We start from the raw sequence: 14,555 nt of genomic DNA, 5'->3' as shown, positions 1-14,555 counted from the left end.
AAGAAAGCAGAACCAAAGCCTTCACCCCCTCCTCCTCCACAGAAAGTCACCCCCCCTGCAGGTACTCTGCTGGTTTCCTTCTTCTCTGAACTTCCTGTTCAGCCATGTTTAGTTTTGTTTTATTTTCTTGGTGGTTTTTGCTGTGTTGGTATGTTCTTGGTTACCTTAGTGTTTTTTTGAATGTGTCTCTGGTGTAATCGCAAATTATCTCCTCCAGAGGAGAAGAAGCCAGAACAAAAACCTTCACCACCTCCTCCTTCTCAGAGGGTTGCTCCTCCCACAGGTAGTTTGCTTTCTTTAATATCTTTTCTTGCAAACTTTGGATGTTCGCTTTGCTTCTTATTTGGAGAAAAGTCCAGAGTTTCTCTTTGTTGTTATTCTGTGAGCTGTTTGTTGTTCCTGTGGTTCTGTCCATCACATCTGTGAGAGTCCGCAGACCATCCCGTTGTCTCGTCCTTATCTTGCATCTTATTTATTATTTCCTGCAGAGGAGAAGAAACAGTCAGTAGCAGCACCACCAGCTCCTACGCCCAAAGTTGCTCCTCCTGCAGGTAGTTTTTCAGTCTGGTGTCTCTGATCTGGTTTCCTTCTTCTGATGTATTTGTCTGTCATTTGTCATAACGCTTGGTCACATTGACATCTTTCGTTACGTTGTTCATTATGCTTTCCTCTTATCTTGTACTCTCAAGTGTCTCCTCCGGAAGAAAAGAAGCCTTCTCCAGTATCCAAAGAACCGGCAGCGGAGAAACTTGTTCTTCCAGCAGGTAGTTTCTTCTGTCTCTTATCCTTCCCTCCATGTCTGTTGGTCTTCTGTCAAATCTGTTGTTCACAGCAGCAGTGCAATCTTTCAGTGGCTGGTTTTATTTAGCTGTGGTTTGTTTCTTGAACTGATCTAAATTGAACTGATTCTTGTAGCTCCAGTTGCACCAGTGGAGAAGAAACCAGAGCCAGCTGGAAAGGCTGAACCTATCAGCGTCTCTGAGAAAATCTCTCCTCCTGAAGGTACCGTTTCTTCCTTCTTTCTTTGCCTATGTGTCGTCTTTTTATTCTCAAAACTTTATTCTCTTAATTACCTTTGCATCTTTTCTCTATGAATCTTTCATGTTTGACTTCTCAGCTGTTTTCATTCTACTAATCCAGTATTTCACATCAGCTGCATCCATTTTATGACTCCAATGATCTTAGAAATAGTTTTTACATGTTTTGCAGGAATAAATGGATGCTCAGCAGAGCAAAGGGGACGGTTTTGTCTTTAGCGTTGAATGTTGCTTTAGTCTGGCTCTGTTTGTATCGTCTGTGCTTATAATTGGTCTTATTTACATTTTTACAGACAAGGAACCAGTTTCAGCTCCTGGACCAACCAAAGGTATAAAACCGATGAACTGTTTTCTTGTTTTTTTTTAAGGGTTTACCCACAAACCTTTGAGAATACTTGTTTCAGTGTTGGTGTAATGTCTGACCTGTGTGCTCACCCCCAATGGATGTTTTTCACATGTCTGAATGTTACAGAATATGTCTCTGCTCCCTCAAACACAGCCCCTACTCTTAGACAAAAGGATAAAATTCCTATTCAGGAGGAAAACACTGAGGTTCCTAAACCAAAACCTAAAGTCACCAAAATACCAAAAGTAAAGGAGCCAGAGAGGGAGACCGTCCAGCTGAAGAAGGTTCCAGTAAAACCTCCAGAGCCTGAGAAGGAGGTCATAACCCATCAGACTGAAGTGATGAAACATCAAACCTCCGAACTATCAGTGCGAGGACTTCATGACAGAGAAGACCGAGAGATAATAACCTTCGGAAGAACCGAACGAGTCTTCACAGCACAACAGGAAACAATTCAGCTGAGCCAAAGTGAGGAGATGGAAACTCTTCAGATAATCAAAGCGGCGGAGAAAGAGGTTTGGACAAGAACCGCAAAACCCAAGAAAGAAGAAGAAGCCAAAGTTCCAGATGTAGAGAAGAAGAAAATCAAGAAATTGCCAAAGACAGATGAGCCAAAGGAATCTGTAAAACTAAAACCAGTCGAAAGGTCTGAGAAGTTCGAACAAGAGCCGGTCAAAGCGAGACCGGTTCCTGGTACCGAAACAACAAAAGACCCAGAAGTCAGAGTTCAGAGGCCTAAGGAGAGAGAAGATGGAGAGATAAACCCACCTGGAAGACCTGATAGAGTGGCTCCCCTTGCTGAAGAGCCATCTGAAGGTGTTCCAACAGCAGAACCCAAACCGCCACAGGAAGAAGGCAAAACCCCACTGATCAGAACCACAAAGGCAAAAGGCGAAGAACCTCAGCCAGATTTATCCAAGAAGAAGATTAAGAAATTACCCAAGAAAGACGAAGAACAAGAGGTTGTGACGTTAAAGCCTTTTCAAAAACCTGCAGCGGTTGATCAAACACCAGATGTTAAGGTTTCCAAGACAGCTGATAAGCCCAAAGTAAGTCCCCAATCAGAGGGGAAGGAGAAGCAAATCACAATGAAGACTAAAGTCCCCAAGCCAGAAGATGGGCAGCAGATAAAGGAGCTCTCTCAACGTCCGAGGGACCAAACAGTCAAAGACATGAAGGACGTGGAGAAAGAGACTCCTGTGAAGAAGGAAGAACCTGCCCTTCCGGCCAAGAAGCCAAGTCCTCCTCCTCTTAAAGAGAAGATCTCGTCTACTAAGGCACAGAAGCTCCCAGAAAAACCAGACGATGTCCTAAAGAAAGGCGTTGGACCAAAAAAGACTCCTTCTCCCAGGGTCAGTGTGGATAAAGCAGAAAAGCCTGTTGAGGAGCTGCAGAAGGTTGAGTTGAAGACTCCGTCACCAAAGTTGGACGAGCAGAAGGAGGCAGAGAAAGTTCCAGCTCAGGGAAAGGCCTCCAAACCCGTTTCCCCCACCGAAGCCGTCACACTCAAGAAGGTCCCCATGAAGCCGTCGACAGATGAGGCCCCAGAACCAGAGCAGCCCCACAAAGGCGGGGTCCCCCTGCTGAAGGCCGTCTCTCCTGGAGCCGTCGAGATGACAAGAGTGACGACTCACCCCGAGGAGGAGGTTCATGAACAGGAGCCTGAAGAAGAGGTTGAAGAGGAGTCCTGGGGCTGGGACCTGGTTCCCTCCGAGGACTGGGAAGGTGAAGAGACAGACGGAGCCGTCCAAACGCCGGGTATGCCTGGTGGCAGACGAGGTGAGGCCGGCCCCCCCTTCCAGCTGATCCTGGACTCTCCTCATCTCATCCCAGAATTCCCATCTAATCCTCATCACATCTTCCACCATCCTCTCCATCTTTTAATCCCATTGTGATGACATCATCGGTCCGTTGTGTTTGTTTCATCATCCCATCTGTTCTCGTCTTCTCATCCATCATCCATGTCCTCAGTTGTCTGTCTGTCTTCGCTGCTGTAGACGTCTTCGTCCTCGTTGTCAAAGTGAATGTCCTCATTCATCACTTCATTTTGTCTCCATTCCATTTTCCAGGTCTTTCCGGTCTCTGTTCACATGTGACTCCTCATCATCCCATGTTTTTACAAATGTTGAAATGTTTGCGTTTTTTTCTTGCTGGAGCTTTACTTTCCAAACAAAGATGGAGGAGCTGTGCCTAAAACTGGTCTGATGTTTCTTGTTCAGATGGGAAACCAAGCGAGGAACCATCGAAGGGCAGAGGCAGAGGATTTGGGGGTGAGGAAGAAAAACCCCATCACTGTCAAATCTGCATGAGAATACCCTCCTATGTTGGTCTACGTGTTTATGGTGTCTCGTCTTGTTCATCATATCGGATCTTTTTGACCAACTGATAGTGACAGACTGGTCAGATAGGGAGACAACAGCACTGCAAAAACGATCTAGAAATAAGTAACAACCTCTTTAATCAAGTTAATTTATGCTTAATTTGAAACAGTATATGATAAGATTTGCAATGGAATGAGTATTTATATGATAATTGGATAATATGCGCTTAAAATAAGACAATGCAATTGTTTTTTTCTTATTTTAAAAGTAAATTGTCTTGTTTCATTGGCAAAGCTGATTCTTATTTGCCGGATAGTTTAAAGTTTTTGATTAGAGTTCAGAAGACAGTTTTCACATTTATTTTGAGGTAAATCAGCGGCCCAGTGAACATGCTTTTATACTTACTGATTTCTTTGTCTTCTGTCTATTTTCTCTGTTCTGTTAGTCATTCTGTCTCTTGTGTGAAATAACTTATCTATATCTTATATCTTTGGTCTTAACAGAGATGTTTCTGTGTTCTTCTAACACTACGACCTTTAACCCTCTTTTTGCGATGCATTTTCTTCTTCTAACCTCTGATATCTGGATCTAATGTGGAAAGCTTTCGTTTGTGATTCTGCAGCGAGGCAGACTCCATCTCCCGGTGATGGCGGCAAGGGTCGGGGCTTGAAGCCAGGTGGCAAAGGTCCATCGCCACCAGAGGAACCGTTCGCAGGCTTCAAGCTCAAACCAGTGGCTCTGAAGTTTGTCAAGAAGATCCAGGACATCGTTCTGCAGGAGGCTGAGTCCATCGGTTCATCTGCCGTGTTCGAATGTGAGGTCACGCCCTCCACAGCCATCACCTCCTGGATGAAAGATGGCGGTAACCTGCGTGAAGGTCCGAAGCACAAGTTCATCTCTGACGGCAAAGACCGGAAGCTGCACATCATCGATGTCCAGCTGTCGGACACTGGAGAATACACCTGCGTAGCCAAGAATGCTGGGAAGGAGATTTCCTGCACTGCTAAGCTCATCGTTGAAGGTAAAGAAAAAATAGGAGGCCTCGGGAGTTTGGTATTTCAAGCTGCCTTCACTGTTTTTTAAAACCGTCTTTCCTTAAACAGAGCTGCCTGTGAAATGGCTGAAGGAGCTGGAGCCTGAGACGTCATGCATGAAAGGTCAGCCCATGTACCTGACCTGTGAGCTGAACAAAGAGAGAGACGTGGTGTGGAAGCGTAACGGAGAGCTGCTGAAGAAGAAGGCTGGGAAAGTGGCCATCAACGTGATTGGGATGCAGCACGCTGTGACCATCCAGAACTCCACCGACGAGGACTCCGGCGTCTACACCTGCGAGGTCGACGGTCAGGAGGATGTCAAGACGACGACCAACGTCAAAGTGATTGGTGAGCTAAGAGCAGCTGCAGACGGTTTGGTACGGAACTTATCCAGACGTTTCTGTCTGCAGGTCCCATAAAAGCCGTCAAAGAGTCTGTATCACTTATTAAAGAGAGTCGTTGGTTAAAGAAATGACAAAGAATGCAAAAATTAAAAAGGTTTCTATAATTGAGGACAGATTGTAAAGAGACAAAACAGGAAACACACTGCAAAAACAATCTAGGAATGAGTAAAAATTACTTAAATTACATGCATTAACCCTTTATAGGGCACTCAGTGAAATACTTAGAAACATTTTTTTCAAGCCAGTATTGTTATTGGAATCAAGGACAAGGCCTTATTACCTTTGTACAATTCAAAGAATATTGATATTTTGATGCTAAAACTTAAAGTCAATGTAATAACAAGAAACGCCAACTTGCCCAAATATATAAAGAAAAAGCGTTTCATCATGACGTTTCCTAAAGTGTTTCTATAAGAATTTCATAAAAATCACTCTGAGAGTGAAAGAAACACATTTTTTTTGGTCCAACATAACCTTAGAGGCATTAATGCTGATACTGGCACTTACATTTTTTAGTTTATAAAACCTAAATAAAATTGTTAACTTGGCTTATTAACTTTTCAATTAACTTTTTACCTTGTTTTTCTTGATATGTTCACCTCTTTTTCCGACTTACAACTTACTTAAAGCCGGTAAATATGATGATCTTTCAATTAGATTAGTATTTATAAGATAATTTGATAACATGCACTTGAAATAAGACGATGCAGTTGTGTTCTCTTGTTTTATATGTAAATTCTCTTCTTCCATTGGCAAAGTGTCTCACTTACGTACCTCCTAAATTCAAGAAAACATGCACTTATTTTAAGAGAAAACCACTGGGATTTTTTGCAGTGCATTATCTCTAAAGTTTGCATGATTTTAAATGCAACGATTTAAGGGAGAATAGCCAGTAACAAGGCCGCCATGGACACTGGTGACATCATCCAGATGGAAGGACTGCATTTTCCTGCTGCGGTCGGCATCAGCAAACAGTTCAGGATTTAAAAAGGAAAACCAAGAAAAAAAAAATCTTTAAATGTTTGCTTCATGCAAAAAAAATGTCTTTAAACTAATTTATTACAATTCCTTGACACTCTTATCCTCTGCTTACCACAGGTTAGCTCATGTTTCCTAAAACAAAAATCTGTAAATGCTTGGTGTTTTCTAAAGGTTTCCAGAACAGCAAACATTGAATAATTACCATAACAAGACGATTCTGATCTAGATTAATATACAAGACAAACCAACTTCTCTACTTGGTTTTCTGACATCTTGTATGTTCATGTCTGCAATAGATGCCATCCAAGCCCTTTAACATTCGATATGTTTGAGGTCAGACCTGACCTGCTGCATTCTTCTTCTTGTTTCTGTAGAAATCATCAAAGACTGGCTGGTAAAGCCTCTGAGGGACCAGCATGTGAAACCAAAGAACAAGGCAACGTTTAAATGCGAGCTCTTCAAAGACACACCCAACTGGAAATGGTACAAAGGGGAGAATGAAGTCGCCCCTTCTGACAAGGTGGAAATTAAGAAAGACGGAAAAGATGTGAGCCTGACCATCAACAACTGCCAACCTGACGACGTGTCAGACTACACCATCGAGGTGGAGGACCGCAGATACACGGCCAAGCTCACACTGGGAGGTCCGTTCATGGAGCAAACCAACCTTTAAGCCTCCTAAAGTCCAGGGGTTTTCTGCCAAAGCATAAAAACGTCTTGTGATTTTTTTAGAGCGTGAAGCTGAGATCCTGAAACCTCTCGCCAGCGTTGAGGTGGTTGAGAAGGAGGAGGCTCACTTTGACACTGAGATATCTGAGGATGACGTTCCCGGCGAATGGAAACTCAGAGGCCAGGTTCTAACCAGATCACCGGTAAGTTCAACAAAAAAGATCACCTATCTCACTAATAAAATTATTAATGTTTATTCCTCCATTAGAAGTATAAATCTTAATGTTTAAAAACTCTTTTGTAGAAGTTAGAGGATCAACTTAGCTTTTTATTAAAGTAAAAGTGTAAAAATACAACAGAGTATTAGGGCCAGTGGCAGCTGATGGAGTTTTCTCCAGGGGGGTTAAATAAATTCAAAGTAGACGTATACCAAAAACCAATCAAACGTATGCTAAGTTATCACAGCCGTATATTTATATGAATAAAACAACAAAAAAAAACAAAAAAATGACTTTATAAAAACAAAACATAATTTCAAGGACAGGTTTACTATCCTTGGGTGAGATCATGAGGTTTGAAAAAGGAGGCAGGGAAAGCAGAATAAACCCTTAGCCTCACTGCATGCAGTTAGCCTAGCCTTGTTGCTAAACCAGGTCTTGGAAAAGGACGTTTCTTGCGCCATTTCTCTATCGCTACTCAACCTGCCAATCACCCGCAAAATATCCGCATTGTGGCGGGAGGGGGCTGAGCAAATAACACTTCCTGTCATTTCAGGGCGCCCAGAGCGGCGCCAAGAGCTCTCCTTTCCTTCTGCATTGAAGTACCATTTTTAAAACTACTTACTGAAGTATAAAAGTTAAAGTTTGCAGGAAAAGAAATTAAGGACATTAACCCTAACTTTGCATCATCTTGAGAAACTATTTATATTGCTGTGTGTAGCACCGAGTCCAAACACAAAGAAATTAACTAACTAATTATTTTGATTTAACGAAAATGAGCTTAAATGAAACAAAACTAACAAGTCTATTTTAAAATGTAAGGAGTATAAAGTAAAAAGTTGTATAGCTAGCCAATATTTCTACTGAAGTAACAAAGTATTTATACTTTGGTAGTTGACACATCTGGTTGTACGTTCTGTTTTGTGTCTTTCAGACTTGCGACATTAAAGCTGAGGGTCCAAAGCGCTTCCTGACGCTGAAGAACGTACAGCTGGATCAGGCCGGAGAAGTTTCCTTCCAGGCTCTGAACGCCAACACCAGCACCATGCTCACCGTTAAAGGTATACATTTGTCTCACCCCAACCGCTCTCCTCCGTCTGTTTCTAGCTGCTGCATCCGTCTGTCCTGTGGAACGTTGGTGTCCTGAAAAACCCGCCTGTTTTTCTTCTGCTTTTGTCAATAATTGCTAAATTCTTCGCATCTCCCAGAGATCGAAATGGGCTTTGTTGACGAGCTGAAGGATGTGTCTGTGCCTGAAAAGAAACAGGCTAAGTTTGAATGCACCATCACCAAGGATGTGCCTAAGGTCATGTGGTTTAAAGGGGTTGAAATCATCACCCCAAGCCCCAAATATGAGCTAATTGACGATGGGAAGAAACACATGCTGATTATAAACAGCTGTGAGTTTGACGATGAGTCTCAGTACACCGTAGAGGTGTTGGACCGAAGATCCACCGCTCAGCTGACGGTGGAAGGTAAGATCTGTCCCGCTTCCCGTCCCCTCTGCGTGCTCATTGTGTCTGTGGTGTCTACGTGTCGGACGGCATCAAACGCTCCTGTCTGTTTGCGCTCACCTGCTGTGTTCCAGGCATGAGGCTGAAATTTGTGCAGCACCTGCAGGATCAAACGATCAAAGAAGGTAACACGGTGCGCTTTGATCTGGAGCTGACGCACGAGAACGTGCCTGTAGTTTGGTACCGAAACGAGGTGAAGCTCCACGTGAGCCGAACCGTGCTCATGCACACGGAAGGACGGCGGCACACCTTAGAAATGAGGTCGCTGAGTTTAGATGATACCTGCCAGATAAAGGCAGAAGCCAAAGGAATTTACTCCTCAGCCAAGCTGACAGTTATAGGTAACAGCATGTCCTCTTTCTCTGGGTTTATTTACCAGTTTATCTCCACCACATTTACAGATGATGTAAACAAAAACACAATCTGGATTAATGAGGAAATCAGAGATTAAACGAATTGTTCAATCTGCTCCTCAGAGGGAGACGCCGTCTTCCTGGTGAAGCTACAGGATTACACCGCCACCGAGAAAGACGAGGTGACGCTGGACTGCGAGCTGAGCAAGGATGTCCCCGTGGTCTGGTATCATGAGGAGAAGGAGGTCATAGCCTCCAAACTGGTGGTGATGAGGTCAGAGGGCACGCGCAGGTCTCTGGTCCTGAAGAAGGTCGCGCAGAACGATCAAGGAAAATACGTCTGTGACTGTGGGACGGACAAAACCTCTGCCAGCATCCTGATAGAGGGTAAGAGGGCGGATCTGCTCTGGATTCCGACAGGGAAGGTTCCTGATCGGATGTTCAGGAGAACCCAGAACCAGTAGAACCAGTAACATCTAAATAGTCCCTGATGGTTCAGCAGACGGTCACTGAGATGCTGAAATGTGACCAAATGATGGAAACCATCTAAAATTATTCTTTCTGTTTTTATTTTTAGCTCTTTTTGAAGTTTGCATCAACATAACTGTTTATTAGTGATTCTATGAATAAGATATTAGTTTTACATGCTTATAATATTTCACTGTCACTTCCTGTCCTCCAGCACGCGACGTGAAGGTAGTCAGACCGATTTACGGCGTGGAGCTGTTTGACGGAGAGACGGCTCGGTTCGAGGTGGAGATCTCAGAGGACGACGTCCACGGCCAGTGGAAGCTGAACGGAGAAGTGCTCAGTCCATCCTCTGTGTGTAACCACCCCCCCCCCCTCCACATGGCTTCATCTGGTCCTGACCTTGACATGACCTTGGTTTAACTTCTCATTTGGCAGGATGTGGACATCATCGAGGAGGGAGGCAAACACACTCTGATTCTCTACAACTGTAAGGTGTCCATGACCGGGGAGGTGGCCTACTCTGCTGCCAATGCCAAATGTTCTGCCAACCTGAAGGTCAAAGGTGAAACAGGCTCCCTTCACCAACAAACACTTTTAATATCACATCAAGTTTTTACAAACAGGAGGACAGGAACCATAACCTCTGCCAGTGAGGTAGAATGTAGCGTTCTGTTTGTAGCATCTTTAAGATGATAAACGCCTCTTTATTAACGTGTTTACCGTGTTTGCTTTGCCAGACAATGAATAAAAATCTGTTCCGGTTACCCGTTTCCAGGCATGCATGTCTGATACATACTTTGAAACAGTCACTTCTGTTGCTTTTAAACTGGAACCAATCAGAGGTCGATGCTGCACTGCTTTTCATGGCGGCCTGCCAACCGAATAAAACAGGAAGCCTCCCGTAGGAAGTGAACGCCATCAGCTTTAGGCCCTTAAAGCAGACGGCCTTAATAAAGGTGCAATAAAGAGTTAGAGCAGTGGTCTCCTACCCCCCTGGTCCTTAAGATCTGCTGTCCTGCAGGTTTTAGATGCATCCCTGCTTCAACACAGCTGAATAAAATGACTGATTACCTTTTTCAGCATGCCATCAAGTTTGCTAAAGGCTCCCTAAAAAGCCATTCATTTGATTCAGCTGTTTTGGAGCAGGGATGCATCTAATTCCTGCAGGAAGGTAGAGGGTTTGAGGGCTTGAGGACCAGGGTTGGAGACCACAGAATTAAGAGGAGCGCAGGTCAACACGGCCTTGACTAAAAGGATCAGGTTATAAGTAATAAACAAAATGTTCTTTTTGCTTTATTTCTCTAATAGAACTAAGATATGCTGAATAAATATAAATTAATGCAACATCCATTGAATGTTTGTCACTTCTAACCTGGCCATCATCCAAAAAGCAAAAGAAAGTGTCATTTAGCAGCTCATTAAACCCTTTCTTTTATTCCACTTTTCTTACTTTAACACATCATACTTTCCTTAAAGCTCCAGACTAAGTTGTTTTATTTTCTTATCCTTTGCTGCAGAACTTCCTCTGAACTTCCTTACGCCTCTGAGCGACGTCCAGGTTTACGAGAAGGATGAAGCCCGCTTTGAGGTGGAGGTGTCCAGACCTCCCAAGAGCTTCCGCTGGCTCAAAGGCTCTCAGGAACTGACGAGCGACGACAAGTATGAAATGATCCAAGAGGGGAAAATGTACGTCCTGCTGATCCGATCGGCGGCCTTTGACGACGAGGCCAAGTACATGTTTGAGGCAGAGGACAAGAGGACGACCGGCAAACTCATCATTCAGGGTAACAGATTCGCGCTTCAATCTGAGGCGCCACGCTTCTCTGCTGTTATTAAATACATAAAATAATTTGTTTTTGTACGACTTTATAAGAGTTCTGTTTAGTTTTCTTCTCACGTTCTCCTGCTAACAATGGGCTTGTTTTCCGTTGGCAGGTATTCGCCTGGAGTTTGTCAAACCCATTAAAGATGTGACGGTAAAAGAGCGGGAAACCGCAGAGTTCAGCATTGAGCTCTCTCACGAAAACATCTCGGTGATTTGGTACAAAAACGACGTCCGGCTGCTTCCCAGTAAGGTCATCCACATGTCGGATCACGGAAAGGTCCACACTCTGGCCTTCAAGGAGGTGACCATCGACGACACGTCTTTGATCAAGGTGGAGGCCATGGACAAGAGCATGACCGCCATGCTCACCGTCATTGGTCAGTGTTGCGTCGAATCCGTTCTCCGTTTACGGTTGGCTTTCTGACTCACGTAAAAATCTGCTGTGGTTCCAGAGGGCGACATCTACTTCACCACCAAGCTGCAGAACTACACTGCCGTGGAGAAGGACGAGGTGAAGCTGGTCTGCGAACTCAGCAAGGCTGCCGCCGACGTGAAATGGTTCAAGGATGGGCAGGAGATCACCCCGTCCAAGAACATCGCCATCAGCGCTGACGGAAAGAAGAGAATCCTGATGGTCCGTAAGGCGGAGAAGGCTAACATCGGAGAGTACACCTGCGACTGTGGTTCAGACAAAACCACAGCCAACCTGAAAATCGAAGGTTCGACCCAGTTTATTTACTTTAACAGAAGCCGTTTAACAGAAACCGGACTCTTTTCCTGCATCAAAGCGTATTGTTTACACGCAAAGTCTATGGGGGGCGGCGTCCAGAGGTCCAGATGCGCGTTGGGAGCTGAGGTTCAGTAAAATGAACTTTGCCGCTGGATGCCAGAGTATCAACCAATCAGAAAAGCTGATTCTTATCCCAAAGTTTCTTTGGGAAACACACTCTACCTGCAAGCTATCATCACTTCTGCAGACATTATGCATATGAAAAATGAATAAATATCAAGGAGTTAAACTCCAAAGGTTAAAAAAAAAGCTAGAAGAATGGATCGTTATGTAGAAGTACTGAAGCCGAGAGCGGCCATACTCAACTTATTCTCAAGATAATGAAATAACTACCGTAACTATCTCGTTATCACGGTTCAACCATAAACGGTTTTCGTTATGTTTAGATAATCAGAAAATTAACTTTTCTTCTCAAGATTGTGAAAAAGTATCTGGGGGACACGACCGCTCTGGGCTTCCATAGTAGAAGGAACAGAGAGCAGCTCTGATCATTATTGCTGCACTAAAACCTTTTTATGAACAATGAAGAAACTGTTTATAAATACCTAAATTAACTAGATGTTCAAACCTGCAGAAGAAAAATATTGGATTATATATTCTGGTACAGTTTTTACCACAAACCTTAAAAACGCTTTCTATTTACTTCCTGCCGCAACGATCGGCAGCTGGAAATCCCCCTCAGGCTGCAGCAGCACAGAGCTTTCAGCTGGGATTTCCAGCGCTGCCACCTGGCGGTATGCTGGAGGTCTGGAGCTCCCAACAAGAACTGCAGATTATAGTGGGATTATAATCCTGATGAAACGATGAACAGAGGATGTTTGGAGGTGGACTTTCTCGCTTAAAAATGTGTTAAAACTATTTTTCTAACTCATAAAGTAAATAAAGCCAAGTTGCTCTCCAGCTTGAAGCTACAGAACAGAGCAGATAAACAACCAGAGTGTTGAAGTGGAAAAGCAACTGGACCACAGTTTCATCCAGGGTCCGCCTACAGTGTGAACGCAGCATTAGAGTTTGTATGAAAACAGTTTAGCAGATCATTTTACAGAATTATGCTTTTCTGTTCTTTATTGACATTTAAAAAAATCCCTCCAGAAAAACATCATCCAAAGGTTGCCATAACATAAAACAGACCATAAATCACGAAAACAAATAAGCTCATCACTATCAACCAATCATCTTTATTACCCGGCTACATATGCTAAGTTGAACTCCAACAACTCTGACAGTGCAGACTGCTAAGATTTTCTGTATTTAAGGACAGATTAAGGTCAATATCTAAAGGATCAATGGTGTTTATGAACTCATATAAACGACAGTATCATCAGCATACTGCAGCGTATCCCCGTTAGTTTAAACCTGCTAACAGCTTCATGTTTTCTTCACAGAGCGTGACATCAAGGTTGTCCGTCCGCTGTACAGCGTGGAGGTCACCGAGACGGAGACCGCTAGGTTTGAGACGGAGATCTCTGAGGAGGATGTCCATGGAAACTGGAAGCTGAAGGGAGAAGCTCTGCACCAGTCAGCTGTACGTCTCCACAGAACAAAGACTATTTTTCTGAATGAAGGCCGTTAAAAATCTGACTCTGTTGTCTGAATTGTTTTCCTTCAGGATGTGGAGATTAAAGAGGAAGGAACCAAACATCTGCTGATTCTCTATAACGTCCGTATGGACATGGCTGGGGCTGTGGACTTCTCTGCAGCCAATGCCAAATCCAACGCTCAGCTCAGGGTCAAAGGTCAGACAGTCTTCCTCTACAGCAGCTCCTTCAGTGAACCTAATGATTGCAAACCTTTACTGAGCTGCAGCTTCCTTCTTTTAAGTTAAACATGCTGTAGGATCTTTGTTATCAACCGCTTGGAACTCATTGTCTGTTAGTCCTCAGCCAATCAGAGCCTGCGGTTATTTTCAGCCACTAGTTTATCTGCTCTGTGAAGCCTTCTGCTTCGTCATGAGAGCAGCTTCCCGACTCTCCAACAGGTTCCCAACTTTGACCTGCTTCTCTTTCAGCTCGCTCCATCACACTGATGCGTCCTCTGAAGGACGTTACGGTGACGGCGGGAGAGACGGCCACCTTCGAGTGTGAGCTGTCATACGACGGAATCGAAGTGGAGTGGTTTGTTGGAGGACAGAAGATGGAAGCCAGCGATCGGGTAATTTACAGCACCTCACGACAAACCGACTACAAACACAACCAGAGCCTAGAGAGAAAACCACAGCAGCTCTACATGCAGAGACATTGGGACACAAAATAACCAGGAGTCCAAACAACTGGATATAGAATAAATGTTTCAGCAGGAACAACAGGAAAAAAGGTTTCCAGTTTTAGAAAATAAAAGTAAAAATTTTTATTTCCAATTTTAGAAGAGAACTACATTTAAAATAAAATGACAGACATTAAAAACGGAAAGAAGTTTTTTTTTCTTCGGTAACCAGCTGCTATAAAGGCTAAAGATCTGAATCTTTTCACTTTATGAAGAAAAACGTTTATAATATCAGATGTTTTTTCTAGATTTAGCTACAGAATCCCTTCATTTAATCTTTTTTTTTCTACTTTTTTGATCTTGGATAAGAGTTTAAAGTTAAACCTTTAA

At 43.6% G+C, this 14,555-nt stretch overlaps 1 protein-coding gene across 1 annotated transcript in view; it reads left to right on the top strand.

The window, feature by feature from the left end:
* Positions 1 to 14,114, top strand: part of LOC107103233 (titin-like) — a gene marked incomplete at its 3' end in the record, with an annotated part of 17,900 nt that extends 3,786 nt beyond the window's left edge. The window contains exons 5-28 of the mRNA XM_015402808.1: positions 4 to 61; positions 218 to 283; positions 489 to 551; positions 690 to 764; positions 916 to 1,002; positions 1,331 to 1,366; positions 1,537 to 3,162; positions 3,603 to 3,653; positions 4,327 to 4,725; positions 4,808 to 5,086; positions 6,498 to 6,767; positions 6,856 to 6,995; positions 7,945 to 8,071; positions 8,219 to 8,485; positions 8,599 to 8,865; positions 9,001 to 9,264; positions 9,560 to 9,699; positions 9,784 to 9,910; positions 10,866 to 11,132; positions 11,284 to 11,550; positions 11,626 to 11,892; positions 13,349 to 13,488; positions 13,573 to 13,699; positions 13,972 to 14,114. Coding sequence (XP_015258294.1) covers positions 4 to 61; positions 218 to 283; positions 489 to 551; positions 690 to 764; positions 916 to 1,002; positions 1,331 to 1,366; positions 1,537 to 3,162; positions 3,603 to 3,653; positions 4,327 to 4,725; positions 4,808 to 5,086; positions 6,498 to 6,767; positions 6,856 to 6,995; positions 7,945 to 8,071; positions 8,219 to 8,485; positions 8,599 to 8,865; positions 9,001 to 9,264; positions 9,560 to 9,699; positions 9,784 to 9,910; positions 10,866 to 11,132; positions 11,284 to 11,550; positions 11,626 to 11,892; positions 13,349 to 13,488; positions 13,573 to 13,699; positions 13,972 to 14,114 — 5,553 coding nt within the window. The remainder of the gene's footprint in view (positions 1 to 3; positions 62 to 217; positions 284 to 488; positions 552 to 689; positions 765 to 915; positions 1,003 to 1,330; positions 1,367 to 1,536; positions 3,163 to 3,602; positions 3,654 to 4,326; positions 4,726 to 4,807; positions 5,087 to 6,497; positions 6,768 to 6,855; positions 6,996 to 7,944; positions 8,072 to 8,218; positions 8,486 to 8,598; positions 8,866 to 9,000; positions 9,265 to 9,559; positions 9,700 to 9,783; positions 9,911 to 10,865; positions 11,133 to 11,283; positions 11,551 to 11,625; positions 11,893 to 13,348; positions 13,489 to 13,572; positions 13,700 to 13,971) is intronic.
* Positions 14,115 to 14,555: the final 441 nt, after the last annotated feature.

The sequence above is a fragment of the Cyprinodon variegatus genome, unplaced genomic scaffold (genome assembly GCF_000732505.1).
Source record: "Cyprinodon variegatus isolate N-32 unplaced genomic scaffold, C_variegatus-1.0 Scaffold1402, whole genome shotgun sequence".
Classification (NCBI taxonomy): Eukaryota; Metazoa; Chordata; class Actinopteri; order Cyprinodontiformes; family Cyprinodontidae; genus Cyprinodon; species Cyprinodon variegatus.
This window is presented reverse-complemented; position numbering and strand designations above follow the sequence as displayed.